The sequence below is a fragment of the Mobula birostris genome, chromosome 3, assembly GCF_030028105.1.
Source record: "Mobula birostris isolate sMobBir1 chromosome 3, sMobBir1.hap1, whole genome shotgun sequence".
Taxonomy (NCBI): Eukaryota; Metazoa; Chordata; class Chondrichthyes; order Myliobatiformes; family Myliobatidae; genus Mobula; species Mobula birostris.
The window spans coordinates 38,687,267-38,704,391 of NC_092372.1; the positions used below are offsets into that span (position 1 = coordinate 38,687,267).

Below are 17,125 nucleotides of genomic sequence, written 5' to 3' on the forward strand. Positions count from 1 at the left end.
CAATCCTTCCTTGTCCCACATATAAAAAAAACTTACATCCTCTGTTTCCATCACCCAGAGAATCATGACCTGAGAAAAATAATGCTTTCTGTGTCGTAAATCAATGAATACATATGCTTGATTATTTTGACTAAAACAAAACAAGAGATAAAATTATGCGTCTTATTGATGATGCGTACAAAATAGAAAAAATGCTCAGAACAAATGGAAACTTTGTTATGAACAGTATATGAAAAGGGATTTTGAATAGAATGCTTTTGAATTGTCCTTGGATCCTTAATTATATTTGCCATTATTTTGATCATGCTTGATGTATTTTTGTTCAACAACTAATTTTGTTTCTTCTGAAATAAGAACCTATTTCCCATAAGGCAGTAAGTAAGGAATTATTTCAGATGTATTGAAGTGGAATCAAATAGAAACAGATGATGATGCATCGAAGGAAAACACAGAAACTGGTAGAAAGTCTCAGTAGATAAGGCAAGCTTGAAGGTCTTACATCAGAAATACAAAAGTGAGAAAACAAATTAATTTTGTTTCAGAGGTACAAAAAGAAATACCTCTGATAGGATAAGGCCAAGTGATCACAATGTCTTCTTAGTAATTGAATAAGGCAGTTAAAGAAAGAGAGAAAACAAAGGAAAATAAAGCTGTGAAATAAAATGTCTATAAAAGCATATGATTAAAGAAAAATATATGCAAGAAAAGTGAAATGCAATGCACTGTATTATTAGCATTTCACAACTGCTTTTTGCAATATTGATCATTATTGTTTTTTTCTTGTGTCACTCCAGAAATGTGACCAGGCATTTCAAGTCTTGATTCACCCTTGAAAACTTAACATCATTTCTGCATGGGCATCCATGGAAGAATGTTCTAATTTCTAATGTAACATTGTATAGGAACTTAGTTTAGATTGCCATGTGAAGACCCATCATTGGGCACTCCCAATATTTAGTAGGATAAGATAGACTCTTAGCCTCACAATCTACCTGTGATCTTGCACTTTACAGTTTACCTGCCAGGCATCTTTTTGGTAGTTCTTACACTTTATTCCATTATTATTGTTTTACATTATTCTAGCTCAATGCATTGGTAATGGTTTGATCTGTATAAACAGTATGCAAGACAAGCTGTATATTGGTACATGTGACGGTAATAATCTAATATCACTATCTTGTGGACTTTGAAGTGCAATGTAAGACCAGACAATCTGCCAAGTAAATTTAGTTATATTTATCCTAAACTAACCTCTACTGCCCCAAAGCCATTTTCTACTACACCACCCTGTCTGTCTTAACAACTTCTCCAATTTCCAGTCTCCATCTGTTTACCCAACCCCATCCTAGTCTCATGAATGTGGCCCAGGGAAGTGGAAGTTTATAATAGCATTTATTCATAGAAATATAGATGCTAAGAACGCATACTCCACAAGGAACATTGATTTGTTGTTCATTTCAGATATGAAGATGGCCAAGTGGGAGATATCAGTACAAACACACAGGATGCCAGCATTCATAAAGAAATTCTTCGGGTCATTGGAAACCAGACAGCAACAGGTTAAAAGAATCACACATCATCACTGACTGGATCAGAATGCCACGTCTGGCTTTTAAGCTGCAGTGCAGTTTTGAACTAAAATATTAATAACCTAATTTCAAATGCACAAGCTAAGATTTAAATAACGCACTTTAATTTCAAGATTTCTCATTTGAACCCAATATTTTAGTAAAGCTAAGTCCGAAGTTTTGCCAGACATCGAGTTGGCATTGTTGTGATGGGTTTTCCTGGAAAAGTTGTACAGTATTGTGTATTGACCCTGATTTTATTCGGCTTTGGGAAATTGAGCATGAGATTGGTGCGTTATGACTGGATTATGTTCTGGTGCTGATTAGTTAAGTTGTGAATCTTGGCGAAGTGTCGAATCTGTAATGAGTGATACTTATGGGATTGCACCCTACTGTATCTCTAAGTTGCCATGTAGGAATGCTGAGGAGGAAAACTCTGCCTCAGGCATCAGCTGAATCAAGGAGCTGTTTTGTTCCATGTTTATCAGTTGCTCCTCTTTACTCATAAATACCACATAGTTTTAGGAATGTTGATATAGTCCTCTCCCATTAGGAGTGAGAACTGTGTTATTTTTTAAAAAGTCAGTCTATCCTATACCAGCCAAATCATTGTTTTATTTACATTTTGAAAAATATTATAATTGTGAAGACAAAAAGAAATTTAACAAAATACTGCCTGGGGTGCTTTGATTGCAGGCCTTAGTGAAGAAACCCTCCCTTCTGAAGCGCCATGATGATGCCAACTTTTTATATAACAAAGCCTTTTTTAAAAACTCTTGGTGGTGATGGATATTGGTGCTGGCAGCCACTACAGATTCCTTTTAGACCAGAATAAAAATTAAAACAATACCGGAGTCTTGAGAAATGGTATCCAAAATGTACATTTTTTTAAAAAATAGAAGTGTAGTGCAGGATTTCAGCATATTGAAACAATAAAGGATAGTCATTTTGATATCTGAACTGGTCCAAAAAAAATAGAACACTGCTTTTTTCTATAAAAGTGGCACATTTATGTTTAAAATAAGGATTGGTCTTCAATTAAAATAAGGTTGTCACTCCACTGCTGAGTTTTGAATCTGGTTGAAGTTTTTTTTTTCCCTTTACAGACAGTATCTACCTTCTGGATAAAAATGATCTACCAACATTGCTCTGAAACCTTTTAATTCTGTCGATATTGAACTCCCTACTAATACGATTTTTATGTGAAGAGTTACTAGATTTTGGCATATTATTTCAAAAGAAGAAAAAAAGATTCTTAGTAACTGTTTTGAACCAATATTATATAATCCTTGCAGTGAGTACCCTGGGTACCTTGCATGTGGGAGTGACCAAATGGCGTTAGGTCAATGATGTCATCATTATATGACTGAATACTTGTCTACTGTTTGGAAGATTTAATTATGCAGTTAAAGTTAGTAACATTTGGTATTTGATTTACAGCAAAATCCCCTCTACAATGTGCCATTTTACAACGATAAAATGATTTTGTTCTCAGATTTTATTTCAAAAGTACCGTAGAAAGCTGAATTGAGGAGGAATCCACTTTGGAGAAGGTTAAACAGCCTGTGTTGTTATGTATGTTACAATTTTGCAGATTGGAGAGCAGTAGCTCAAGGAGAACATTGCAATATCTGTACTTTTCATAAAGGTCTTGGAAATTACAGACTTAATCTAGATACAAGCACAAAACACTTTACAATGGTATTGCTTATTCCAGTCTTCTGTATCAGATACAATTAAAAATCAGCATTCAATTTGATACTCTTTAATTACAAAGAGTTTAGAAATGCAACTTTTCAGACAGATCAACCAGTTTCATTCTTTTCGCTCTCTCACGACATATTAATGGTACTGATTTCAGCTTAAAATAATAAAGATTAAAATATCAGGTATGAATGAAGTTTACAAATCAAACTCTTTGGACTTGTTTAAAATATAGAAATCACTTCTTTTAAATATCCATTACATTATCATTGTACACTATCATAACATGTCTTAAGTATCAGTTAAAGGAATAATTTCTGTGACATATTTCGGAGTTGAAAGATGCAGATTGTAAGCATGTTTGTAACAAGGTATGCAATGTGAACTAACTCTTCAAAATAGGTATCAAGTTTTTCAACATATATTCTCTATTTATACTTATTTGACAAATTTGTGAAGATTTGATGAAAGCTCTCGTTTTGGACATTTGCTGTGTCACCACACCAGATTTCACTATTATGAGGTATAGTTTGTACTGTCCTTTTAAAATATATTTCTGCTCTGCATTTTAGCATCTTTCACTTCTTTGACTAAATCACAACTTTTGTTCAATTTCCCTCTACTTATTTCTAATATAATACCAACCTTGCATTAAGCCCGGTCTATATATCCACACTGCAGCATATAGGTTCCCAGTCACAATTTGCAATCCCAGTAATCAATGTTGCATATTTAGATTTGTTCATGAAAATAAACCAAGGTTTCACAGGTCTATACTTAAAACAGTTAAAATAATGAGTTTCACTGATATTTTCTATTATTTAGAGTAAATTCAATTCTAGATCAAAAATCAATTAACAGATCAAGATTATCACACACAGAACTCACCAGATCAGGTATCTATGGAAAGGAATAAACAGGCAGTATTTCAAACCAAGACCCTTCATCAAGACTGAAAAGAAAGGAGGGAGAAGTCAGGATGAGAAGGTGGGGGCAGGTGAAATTGTACAAGCTAGAAGGTGATAGGTTAAACCATGTAAGGGGGAAGGTAGGTGGATTGGTTCCACCTGGGTAGCCCCAACCTAACAGCATGAACATCAATTTCTCTAACCTCCAGTAATTTTGCCTCCTACCCCTTCTTTCTTCTTCTGTTCCCAATTCTGGCTCCCTTCTCACCTTTTCTTCTTATTTACCTATCAGTTCCCTCTGGTGCCCCTCCTCCTTGTCTTTCTCCGATTGTCCACTCTCCTCCCCTATCAGATCCCTTCTTCTATAGCCTTTTACCTTTTCCACCTATCACATCCAAGTATCTCATTTGCCTCTCATATGGCTTAACCTGTCACCTTTTGCTTGTTCTCCGTCTCTTGCCCCACTTTCTTATTCTGGCTCCTTTCCCGCTTTTTTACCAGTCCCGTTGAAGGCTCTCAGCTCAAAACTCTGACTGTTTATTCCTCTCCATAAATGCTGCCTGACCTACTGAGTTCCTCCATTTTCTGTGCGCTACTCTGGATTTCCAGCATCTGCGGAATCTCTTGTGTTAATAGTTCAAGATGAATGGAAGTGAAAATTAGGGAGGATGGACAGTGTAACGGGAGCTAAATTGTTAGGTAGTGGTTTTATTACCCAACCAACCCCCCCCCCCCACCTTCCTACCATCTCCAAACTGTATTTTTACATTGTAATCTATTCTTTGCATTTTAGTCAGTGTTCATCCTCCCAAAGTACGATAAAATGATGGTTCTAAATGGAGTAGCATGAACAGAATATATGTATTCTCATTCATGGAGCATCACAGTGAAGTAAAGAGTGTTCTTGACTAGCATATTTATTTTGTACCTTCCCCAGAAATAAAAAATCCCTTGGAAGTATGATTATTAACCACTTAAGTAAATGGTGAAAATGGCCCTTGTCACAGATGTGAATATCAATTGTTATCAGGCCATGTTTGGTACTTGAGCCGTTTAAAATAAAAAAGGGGCACGTGGGATATGTTTTCTTGCTCTAATACTTCTAATGGCATTGCCCACTATAACACCAGAGTCCATATTAACATACTAGACATGTATTTGTGAAAGGACTTTCAATCATGACCATAACATTTGTGAATGGGTAAAGGTGGTCTTTGGCAAGCAAAGCACAAACCCCAAAGCATTGACAGTACGATTGCGTAAGTTATTAAAGTGATGTCTTTTGAGATAATTTTTTGGAATGCATTATGCATATTAGGTTAGCTGTGTGAATAATTTTAGCAACAAGCACGGCGTTTGAGCATACTCTGAAGGAATGCTATATTATTGGAAGTGTCACCAATCAGATGAAATTTAAAATTTGCCTGTCCTTTAAATGAAAATAGAAGCAAAATAGTTGCTACAATGAGAAAAATCATGATTTCCCCCAGTACTGTAAAATAACAGACCTCCCTACAAAATACTGCCAAAGCTCATTGGGTCTGATACTGCTGGGTGCAGTATGCAGTTTCATTCAGAACTCTATAGATATTCAAACTGAAGTCAATCCCAGGTCTGTGTGCCCATGCTGTGAAATACAGAAATCTGAGACCCACTGACAGAGTTGTGGAAACAAATCAGCTTGCCACCTCGATGGATCCTACATGGTAGGACCCATAGAGGTGAAGCTGAATTAGAAATCCCGCTGGTTTCAGTACAGTTTACAGTGAGGTTAAATGGAAGAAATTAACATTTTCTAAAAAAAATTATAATATCTTTTGATTATTTTAAGAGCTTTTGTTTGTTAATTATGTTAATTTCCAATGTTTGTTAATTAAATTCTTGCGATTTATAGATGTTAGTATGTCCAAGGCATCCATGAATTATGAATATCTCTTAATTATCTTACAGCAGGAAAACTGATTTCATATTTGCCAACCATCAGGAGTATTTTTAGGCATTGCCTGGGGCTATGCCAGAAACAGGCCAGGCACCCCTGAGATTATGTGCAGAGGGCCATCAAGACTGGTTTCTTCTTTGGGATAGATAAGTGCAAGTATGCAATGGCCATGGGTAGCAGTTCTGGACAGCAATCCCAGACCAGCACAATTCTGCCCATTAACTCATGGATTTCTTTCACCATGAGTTCATGTCACTGTCCTTAGTTTGGTTGTCACCCTGCCTATGATGCACTCTCTGCATTTGAAAAGTAATTATAAGCTGGTGAAGCATTTTGAGATGTAATAAGATCATATGAATACAAGAACAATTCCTACAAAAGTGCCTCATTATAAAGTAATTGAAGCATAGAACACAGAAGCAAGACCTTTGGCCCATAGATGACCATGACAACTATGAAGCACCCACATAAACATCTCCCGTTTTCCCTCTTGCATCGCTCTGAACTTCTCGCCCACAACCACCCATGCCCATGCCACCACACTTGATTCATTTTGTTACCCATCTGCACTAGAGCCAATTAAGAGGAACAAGAGGAAACTAGAGCACACAGTGGAAACATGGGAGAACATGCTAACTCCACGTAGATAGCATCCATGTTCAAGATCAAAGCTGGATCTGAGCTACTGTGCCAACAATGTTTAAGTCTCTCAATAAACTTCATTTCATAATTTTAAAAAATGTGACTTTGTCTCAAGCTAATATGTAGAAGACCTTTATTGTAAAATTATGTTTGCCTTGCTGGGCAGCAGGAAAGTACCTGACAAGGATCAAGGGTTTTGATGACCAGGAGAGAATCCAGCAAAATGGATGAATGGAAGCTTCTGCCCAGGTTTGTCCTTATCAGTGAAATTGGCAAATTATGCCCTCCAGTACATCCTTTCCTAGACACATGCAAGCAACAATTTTCCAAACATTTCTGTCTGAGAAACTGTCTCTGATCAAGAATTCAGGTTAACTATTCTGTCATTTGTCATGCATAATATTCCTACAACTGAAAAACAAAGCCTACTCGGATGGACTTTGTGAGCTATGTTCCTCATCAAGAGCACAATGCCAAAAGTAATACACAGTTTTCGCCTGTGCATTTGTTTCTAATGATGTGTTCAGTAGCATATTATGGGAGGATACACAGGTAGGAAGCCACATATTACGACTTCATTGTATATGCTTCCAGGCAGAATGGACTTCAAAGGTCTACATTTGCTTGGAACAATTCTGTTAAGAATAGAGTCATAGCTAGGCTTCATCATCTTGTTGGGAAGATCTTTTTTAATCAGTTTATTATTAATTTTTTTAATCATATTTGGCTTTATAAAGGTGGTGAATTTTACTTTTGGAAAATAGTGATGGCCATAAAAGAAAAGTGATTCAGAGTAGTTTTAAGCAAAATTAATCTTTCAAAATAGTATAGATTTCCTGAACTTCATTCTTTATGATATTCTTAATTTTTACATGTATATTGAAGCCAACATCCATTGCTATTCTGACAGGCTGCGCTCAAGTTTGATGAGTATTTGTTCATTAATTTCTATGGGAACTTTCTTGAGTTCAGATTTGTGCCTGTTTCAGTCTAGGTTATCCATGTCATAGAGTTTGTCATTTGGTAGAAGCAACTCCAAGACTGTCCTGGGTTAGCTGAACAACAGACATTGGTTTCAAGGTTAGTGGAGCATCTTAGTTGCTAGTTATTCCAAACCTGGATAACTAGGATGTCTTTGGGGCAAAGAGGGAGAATCACTGTCTGGATGTCTTGGTTTATAGATTTCTACCTAAACTTGCAAATAGATCTTTTAGCCATTATCTTATTTCTCTGAACCTCTCTCCCTTTCTGACAACTTTCTCCCCTTTCTCAATCTCTCTGTATCATCCCTCGAGTCAAACCATCTACTGACATCTTTTATAAACCTATTGATTCCCATGGCTATCTTGACTATACTTCTTCCCACCCTGTCTCCTGTAAAAATGCCATTCCCTTTTCTCAGTTTCTTCATCCCTACCACATCTGTTTCCAGGATGAGGCTTTCCTTTCCAAGACATCAGAGATGTCCTCCTTCTTCAAAGAATGGGGAATCCCTTCCTCCATCATTGATGCTGCCCTCAACCTCATCTCCTCCATTTCCCAGACATCAACACTCGTCCCATCTTCCTGCTGCCTTAACAGGAATAGAGTTCCTTTTATCCTCACCTACAACCCCATGAGCATCCAACACATCATTCACACAACATCATCCATCTTCAACAGAACCCTACCACCAAACCAATCTTTACCTCTTCCTCACCTCCACTCTCCACTTTCCACAGTCCCTCTCCACTAATCTCTCTCCTATTCCGGCTCCAAACAATTCATCCAGCTGAGGCAACACCATCTGCAAATCCGTTGGGGCCATCTACTGTATCCAGTGCTCCCGATTCGGCCTCCTCTACTGTGCATTGGTGAGACCCAATGTAGATTGGGGGTTTGCTTTGTCGAGCACCTCCACCTCATCTGCAAACAGCAGGATTTTTCAGTGGCCAACCTTTTTATTCCTATCCCCATTCCCATTCTGGCATGCCCTTCTCTTCTGCTCTGATGATAACCACTCTCAGGTTGGAGGAGCAACACCAACCTATTCTGTCTAGGTAGCCACCAACCTAATGGCATGAACATTAATTTCCCCAGCTTCTGGTAATTTTTCCCGCTGCCCCTTCCTTTTTCTATTTCCCACTTTGGCCTTTTATCTCTTTTCCTCACCAGCCTATCATCTCCCCTGGTGCCTCTCCTTCCATCCCTTTCTTCCAAGGTCCATCTCCTCCTTCTATGAGATTCCTTTTTCTCCAATCTTTTACTGAATCCATCTATTCCCCCCCCCCAAACCTGGCTTCACCTATCACCTTCCAGCTTGTTTTGCTTCCCCTTCCTCGGCCTCCCCCCACCACCTTATTCTGGCAAATTCCCACTTCCTTTCCAGTCCTGACGAAGGGGCTCAACCCAAATATCGACTGTTCCATGGATGCTGTCTGGCCTGCTGAGTCCCTTAAAAGAACAGATACTATGTTTTGGGATATTTCTGGGAAATCCTACTAATGCATCCCTCCCCATCCACACAAAATAGATTGCACTGGAGCTTGACAATTTTTCTGGGCACCTGGGGTAGGAGGATGTATAGGTGGCCATACTTTGCCCACAAACACAGTTTGAACACATATAAAAGAGTAACTACACATGAAACAGTAACTACAGGTGGAGAGGAGAGTTAGAATGTGGACTGTAAGTTTTCCATACCCTGAAAAATTTGTTTTCCTCGCCCTGTTTTGCTTGCTGCTCTTTTTTTTTTTTTTGCTATGCTGCATGGACAATTGGAAAACTGTAATTGCAATTTAAGACTTTAAGACTATATATTTGCCCTACAAGCAGTGTTCCATTACATTCCACTGTAGGGCACAGTCTGATTAAATGTTAGCATGAGCAATGCAGTGCATTTTATTTATAATATAGGTATTTATGGGTATAGGTTTAAGAAAATATATTTTTACAAAGCCATTTGGGTTTATTGATGTAGAATGTCAAATTGTCTTATCGCTAAAGTTAGATTTCTAATTTTATTAATTTGTTGTGTAGTTTCATACCAGTTGAACTCCATCAGTACTGCTTTCACACTCTCATGTATTCTGACACAAGGTATAGGAGCAGAATTAGGCCACTGATCTATCAAATCTACTCTGCCATTCCATCATGGCTAATTTATTATTTCTCTCAATCCCATTTTCCTGCCTTCTCCCCATAACAGTTGATGCTCTGACTAATCAAGAACTTATCAATCTGCATTTTAAATATACTCAATGTCTTGGCCTCCACAGACATCCATGACAATGAATTCCTCAATTTACCACCCTCTGGCTAAAGAAATTTCTTGTTCTAAATGGATGCCCCTCTATTCTGAGGCTGTGCCCTCTGGTCCTAGACTCACCCACTATTGGAAACATCCTCAACATATCCGTTCTATCTAGGTCTTTCAATATTCAATAGTTTTCAATAAGATCCCTCTCCCATTGCGTTCTTCTAAACTCCAGTGAGTACAGGCCCAGAGCCATCAAATCTTCCTCGTACATTAACTTTTTCATTCCTGAAATCATTTTTGTGAAGCTCCTGTGGATTATCTACAATGCCAGCACATGTTTTCTTAGATAAGGATCCCAAAACTACTCAGAATACTCCAAGTACCCTAATACCTCATCCTTAGTAATGGATCCCAACATCTTTCCAACCACTGAAGTCAAGCTAACTAACCTAATTATTTCCTTTCTTCTGCCTCTTCTTAAAGAGCACTGTGACATTTCCGATTTTCCAATCCTCCGGAACCATGCCAGAATCAAGAAATTCTTGACATGGTGGTAAGGGTGTGTTGTCAAGAGACTAACGTGTTAGAAATATAGATTGTTTATCATCTAATAGTCTGAGCTAATCGCTTATCCCAGTATAAGTGTGGTTTGATACTTGGTTCTTTATGAAATGTTGAATGGCTACCAATACAAAATAAGGTCTGTGAGCATTATTTTGCATATCAGTCTGTTACTTTCAGTGGTTTGTAATTACTGTAATTTAACAATATTTCAGAGGGTGAAATTTGTTTTTGGCCAAAGTGCAAGACAAATGATAAAAAATTGGCAGCCTTTCATAAATCTTGCCTAATTCTGTTTTCCATTGTTGGGTCAGGCAGTGTGTTAAAGTTTGCTGAACAGCTATCTCACTGTTCTTCTCAATTGCCAAATGAGTGTTTTGTCCCCTTATTTTAGCCTTGATGGAACTGAATGGTAGAATTGTTTCGAATGCCTGAATGGCCTACTACTGTTTCTGCCATTGAGCTATACTCACTCAATATGTTAGAAGCAAGCCGACCTTTTGCTTATCAATTAATTACCCAGTGAATGAAGCATGTGCATGAAGCAATTGGAACATACTACTGTTCAACATTAAATTAAGACTACACGCTGCCATGCTATCAATATAAATGTAAGGTGTTTGAGAAAACACCTGCAGATCTATTGTGTACTAAGTACCACAAGTTTGGGTTTATTTGCATTTAGATTTAAAATAATTACCTCATTGACAAGGAAATGTGAGAGGTATTGAGACACAACTAATTTTAAATGATTCAAATAAAGAAAATCAGAGAAACCATCAGACATTCCTGCTAAAAAGTTGAATATTAATTATCTTCCCTTAATTACAGTGTGTGGGTATTGTGATAATTAATGCATGTCTTGAAATAGGAAAATGTCCTAGAGCTAATATTACTTTGAAAATTATACCGTGACAAACATAACTTCTTTTTATTTTTCTCAATTTTTATACCAGGTTTTCAAATAAATTTAAAATTGGTAAGCCTCCACAACAGAGAAACACATTTAAAACTGATAAGGCCCTTTAGCAAACGGTCAGAGATGCCCATGAAACACTAACCAATCTTTCCCTTATTTATACTCCTTTCACTTTCATCTTTTGAGGTGAAATTAGCCTGCTGTAGAAACAAAATGTCGGTGTCCAGAAATTAGCAGCTCGGCTACACCATGTTAAAACAAAGGAATGTGCTGAAAATTTCCAAAATGTCAAGCAGCATCAGTGAAATAGGAAAAGAGGTTAGCCATCTTTCAGAAAACTTTAACGAGGAAACATTAAAGAATATTAACTTTGGCTCCCTTTCCACAAATACTGCCTGATCAGCCGATTATTTCCATCAGTATGTTTTTATGTCAGACTTCCAGCATCCTCTTATTTTCCTTTCATAGTTGTGTACAATAGTTGTTATCTGTTTTCACCCATTGTGCACCACTGCCAAAGACCAGTTTCGTCCACTTTGCCTCCCTCTCTTGATTAATCGCCGAGTATTCAAAAAGAACAGACACAATTAGCGGCATGGCTGTAAAGGAAAAATCAACCAAGGTGTAAATCAGTCTACTGACTCACAGCAGCTTGATCTGTTTGAGCTTCCACTTTCACCATCACTCTATTCCTAACCCACTTATTTTGTCCTTTTAATGCTTTCATTTTAAAATTTGATGCAGAATTTTCATTACACAAGATGAAGAACAGCAGTCACAAACAGATGTAATTGTAATTCAGTACCTTAGCTTTCAGTGCCTTAGAAGTATAAGATACTGTCAACAACGACATCAATGTATGTACATGATGTAAATTTGCCAAAAAAATACAGAGGCCAAATATTTTCTGTACTCGGTTCACATTGCTTTTAATTAGAAGTTTCGGTCCTGTTGCTGTCTAATTTCCTCAATTTAGATTTATGTTTGCTGTTTGATCAGTTCATGAAATGTTTTGATCAATCATTGATGTAAATGCTTCATTAAAAAGGTAATCAATTCTTTCTGGTGAGTTTTCTGTGTCTGAAGAGTATGGTTCTGTAATTAGGAGTGAATTTCCATGCATTCAGTAAGTGAGCTGTTCATTGGGATTATATTTTTATAACTATGACAAATATGCAAAAAGTATTTTATTGTATTTTAGGAATATTGATCTTAACCCCCATGAAAATCTGCAATAAACACCGTGCAAGTACAAAAAACGGTGCAAAGTTACTATTTAGAATTGACCTACAGTATATGCAATTTTTTAAAATAGGAAGGTAGTTGGGAAACGGAAATATGTGTACCTGGCTTTGTATTAGCAGTTGTATTAAGTGTTATTTGGTAAGTGGAAAGACATAATATACAGTACTGTGCAAAAGCCTTTGGCACCCTAGCTATATATGTACCCAGGACTTTTGCACAGTACTGTAAATTATAAGAAATTTCATATTGATAGTTTAAAAATGTAGATTAAAAACCACACCCAATGTCCTGCAAATAGAAAAAAGTTTGATCAATTAGCTCAACTATATGTTCTTACACTAATAATAATAGAAGCAGGAGTAGGATATTTGGACCCTTGGGTCTGTTCCACCATCAAATGTAATCATGATAGATCATCACCATTTATCAGCAATGTTTCTGCTAGTAGAGTTGTTGCCTCACAGTAAGCAGACACCCAGGTTCAATGGGTGGTTTCTATGGAATTTGTCAGTACTGTCTGAATGCTCCCTTTTCAACCAAAATCACAAAGATATGCAGGTTCATAGGTTAACTGGCCACTGTAAATTACTCCTAGGCATATAGTTTGAAAGGAGAGGATATAGGCAAAAATTATTTTTAAGAAAGGATTAGTGGATATGCTAAGCCAAAGGATCTGATTCTGTGCTGTATTACACAATGGCTAAGATTGTTCACCTGCCCTATCCCCGTATTCTATGGTTTCTGAAATTTTAAAAGATCAATTATAATCTTTAATGAAATCAATGACTGAACTTCCACAGTCTTCCAGGGCAGACAATTCTCGTCTTTGCTCTTATATTCAAACCTTATGTTAATGAAGACCAACAGACCATTTGCACATTTGGTTTCTGTAATTCATGTGCAAAGACACTCAGATCTCTTTGAAAAACAATACATTCCATCTCTCAACATTTAAAAGAAACCAGTCAGTCCAATTTTAAGAAACCCAGAAAAATGTTAAACACAAGAAATTCTGTAGATGCTGGAAATGCAGATCAACAACCACACACAAAATGCTGAATGAACTCTGCAAGTCAGACAATATCTATGCAAATGAATATTTCAGTCAACATGTCAGGCTGTGAATCTTACTCAGGATCTTCCTTAGAAACATAGGAAACCTACAGCACAATACAGGCCCTTTGGCCCACAGAGTTGTGCCGAACATGTCCCTACCTTAGAAATTACTAGGCTTACCTATAGCCCCCTATTTTACTAAGCTCCATGTACCTGTCTAAAAGGCTCTTAAAAGACCCTATCGTATCCGCCTCCACCACCGTTGCTGGCAGCCCATTCCACGGACTCACCGCTCTCTGAATAAAAAACTTAACCCTGACCTCTCCTTCAAATGCATTGGTAGACAAAGTTAAGATTGCAAGGTAAGTCCCTTCTAGAGAACTTGTAAGATGCAGGTGAGCTTCCAAGAAAGCATTTTATAGTAGATAGGTGGTGTGCCTGTGAGAGGGAGGCAAGATTAATATTGAAGTTAATTACTGATTGTCATAATTTATTAAAGATTAGGCAGAATTATTTTTTCTGGAAAAATGCATGAAAGCTCCACACATTGACTTCCACTGAAGATGTGGATTAAGGGTGCATTCCAGAATAAATGAAGAATGGAGCCACAGGCTGCAAAAACTTGCAAAGTGTGAGATAAAGGATCATACACCCAGTGGCCACTTGTACATTAGTGCAAATAACACCTGTATAACACCTGTACATTAGTGCAAATAACTAATTAGCAATCAGGTGGCAGCAACTCAATGCATAAAAGATTGCAGGCATGGTCAAGAGGTTCAGTTGTTCAGACCAAACATCAGAATAGGGAAGAAATAAGATCTAAGTGAATTTGCCTATGAAATGATTATTGCTGCCAAGAAGGGCAGTTTGAGAATCTCAGAAACATCTGATCTCCTGGGATTTTCATGTACAACAGTCTCCAAAGTTTATAGAAAATGGTGCAAAGAAAACATCCAGTGAACAGCAGTTTTGTGGGTGTAAATGCCTTGTTAATGAGAGGGGTCAGAGGAGAATGGCAATCTGGTTCAAGTTGACAGAAAGGTGATAACAACTCAAATTTTATTTACGGTATTCAGTATTTAGCAATATGGCGCTAAGTAGGTCCTTCTGGCCCTTCGAGCCACGCCGCCGCAGCAAATCCGATTAACCCTAACCTAATCACGGGATAATTTACAAAGATCAATTAACCAACCATGTACATCTTTGGACTATGGGAGGAAACTGGAGGACCTGAAGAAAACCCACATACTCCGTAGGGCGGAGGTAGAGACTCCTTACAGAACAGCAAGGGAATTGAAATCCTTCTCTGAAACGCCCCAGGCTGTAATAGTGTTGCGCTAACCACAACGCTACCATGGCAACCTAACCATGTGCTACAACAGCAGTGTGCAGAAGAGCGTCTCTGAATGCACAAGGTGTCGAACCTTGAAGTGGATGCACTACAGCAGCAGAAGACCATAAACATTGTACACTCATTGGCCTCGTTATTGGCTTCAGGAGGTATTTAATATAGTGGCCACTGAGTATATACCCAAAGGGATCCACCCATAATATCACAGACAAGGAACAATTGAGATTTAAGAGACTGTATATGCTGCAATATGGAGCAAACCTACTGGAAGGAATTCAGCAGGTCAAACAGCATTTGTGGACCCAACAGGATGGCCAGCTCAGAATAGACATTACTGTATTCACACCTGTCAAGCAACAATTAAGAGTTCAAAGAGGACTACCTATATAATTATTTATAGAACTCACTCTTTAAACTGTCCACTCCTTTCTCAGTTCTGACTTAGATCAATGAGTCCAGATGAAGGATCTCAACCCAAAATATTACAGATCCCTTTGCTTCCACAGATGCCACAAGTCCCATCAATGATTTGTCTTTAACTGAAGGAGCAACAGAATGTATTGCAATTTGGTTGAATTCACAATATGCAGCATTTATGTCTGATCAATACTTTTTTTCACTCGTGCCATCATAGACATTTAATCAGTAAAGGTCTGGCACTTCACAACAAAACAGAAGCTGTTCAATCAGTGATAATAGATGATGATTTGCTTCACTTTTCAGGTTTCTACAGTGAACTTTCAGCCACCCTCGGTTCACTTCCCTGGGTTGGAGCTCAATGGACATTATTGCAAAGCTTCCTGGACAGAAACTCCACTGTCCATGCAAGCAAATTAACAATAACATTACTACAGTACAACATCCAAAGAGGTGGTTAAAATATTGAACTAAATCACTTCCAAGTTTAAGAGAAAGCTTCACATATATTGGAAAACAAGAACACTATCAACACTGCCCTTGTCCACATCTCTTCCATTTCATGTGTGTTTACCCTCACCCCATCCCCTCATCAGGGATAGGGTTCCTCTTGGCCCCACCTACTTCCCACTACCTCCATGTCCAGCACATAATTCTCTATAACTTCCACTATCTCCAACTGAATTCCACCACTAAGCACATCTGTCCCTCCCACCACACTTTCTGCTTTCCGCAGGGATCGTTACCTATGCAACTCCCTTGTCCATTCATCCCTCCCCACTGATATCCCTCCTGGCACTTATCCTTGCAAATGGAAAAAGTGCCATACCTGTCCCCACACCTTCTCCCTCACTACCATTCAGAGCCCCAGACAGCCCTTCCAGGGAAGGTGGCACTTCACCTGTGAGTCTGTCGGAGTCATATCCCGTATCTGGTGCACCCAGCGTGGCCTCCTGTATATTGCTGAGACCCAACATAGATTAGGAGACTGCTTCATCAAACAGCTACACTCCATCCACCACAAAGGTAGGATCTCCTAGTGCTGCCCATTTCAGTTCTACTTCCCATTCTGACATGTCAGTCCATGGGTTCCTCTACTGTTGCGATGAGGCCACACTCAGGTTGGAAAAACAACATCTTATATTCTGCCTGGGTAGCCTGCATGAATATCGATTTCTTGAACTTCCAGTAAATGACCCCCCCCCCCCATTCCCGTTTCCCTCTTTCACTGTCTCTTTACCTGCCTATCACCTCCTTCTGGTGCTCCTTCCCATTCCCCTTCTTCCATGATCTTCTACCCTCTCCTAACAGATTCCCTCTTCTTCAGCCCTTTATATCTTTCACTTATCAGCTTCCCAGCTCTTTACTTCATCACTCCCCCACTCCCAGTTTCACCTATCACATACCACCTTGTACTTCTTCCTCCCCTCCACCACCCTCCCCCCAGCCCGTTCCTGCTCTAACTTCACATCTCATTTACTAAGCCTGATGAAGAGTCTCAGCCTGAAACGTTGACTGATTACCCTTTCCATAGATGCTGCCTAGCCTGCTAAGTATCTTCAGCATTTTGTGTG

The 17,125-nt window shown here is 38.3% G+C and overlaps 1 protein-coding gene across 1 annotated transcript in view; it reads left to right on the forward strand.

The window, feature by feature from the left end:
* parp8 (poly (ADP-ribose) polymerase family, member 8) overlaps positions 1–12,525 on the forward strand; it is a 370,191-nt gene extending 357,666 nt beyond the window's left edge. The window contains exon 26 of the mRNA XM_072252492.1: positions 1,462–12,525. Within this exon, the coding sequence (XP_072108593.1) occupies positions 1,462–1,564 (103 nt within the window). The 3' untranslated portion in view covers positions 1,565–12,525. The remainder of the gene's footprint in view (positions 1–1,461) is intronic.
* The last annotated feature ends 4,600 nt before the right edge of the window (positions 12,526–17,125 follow it).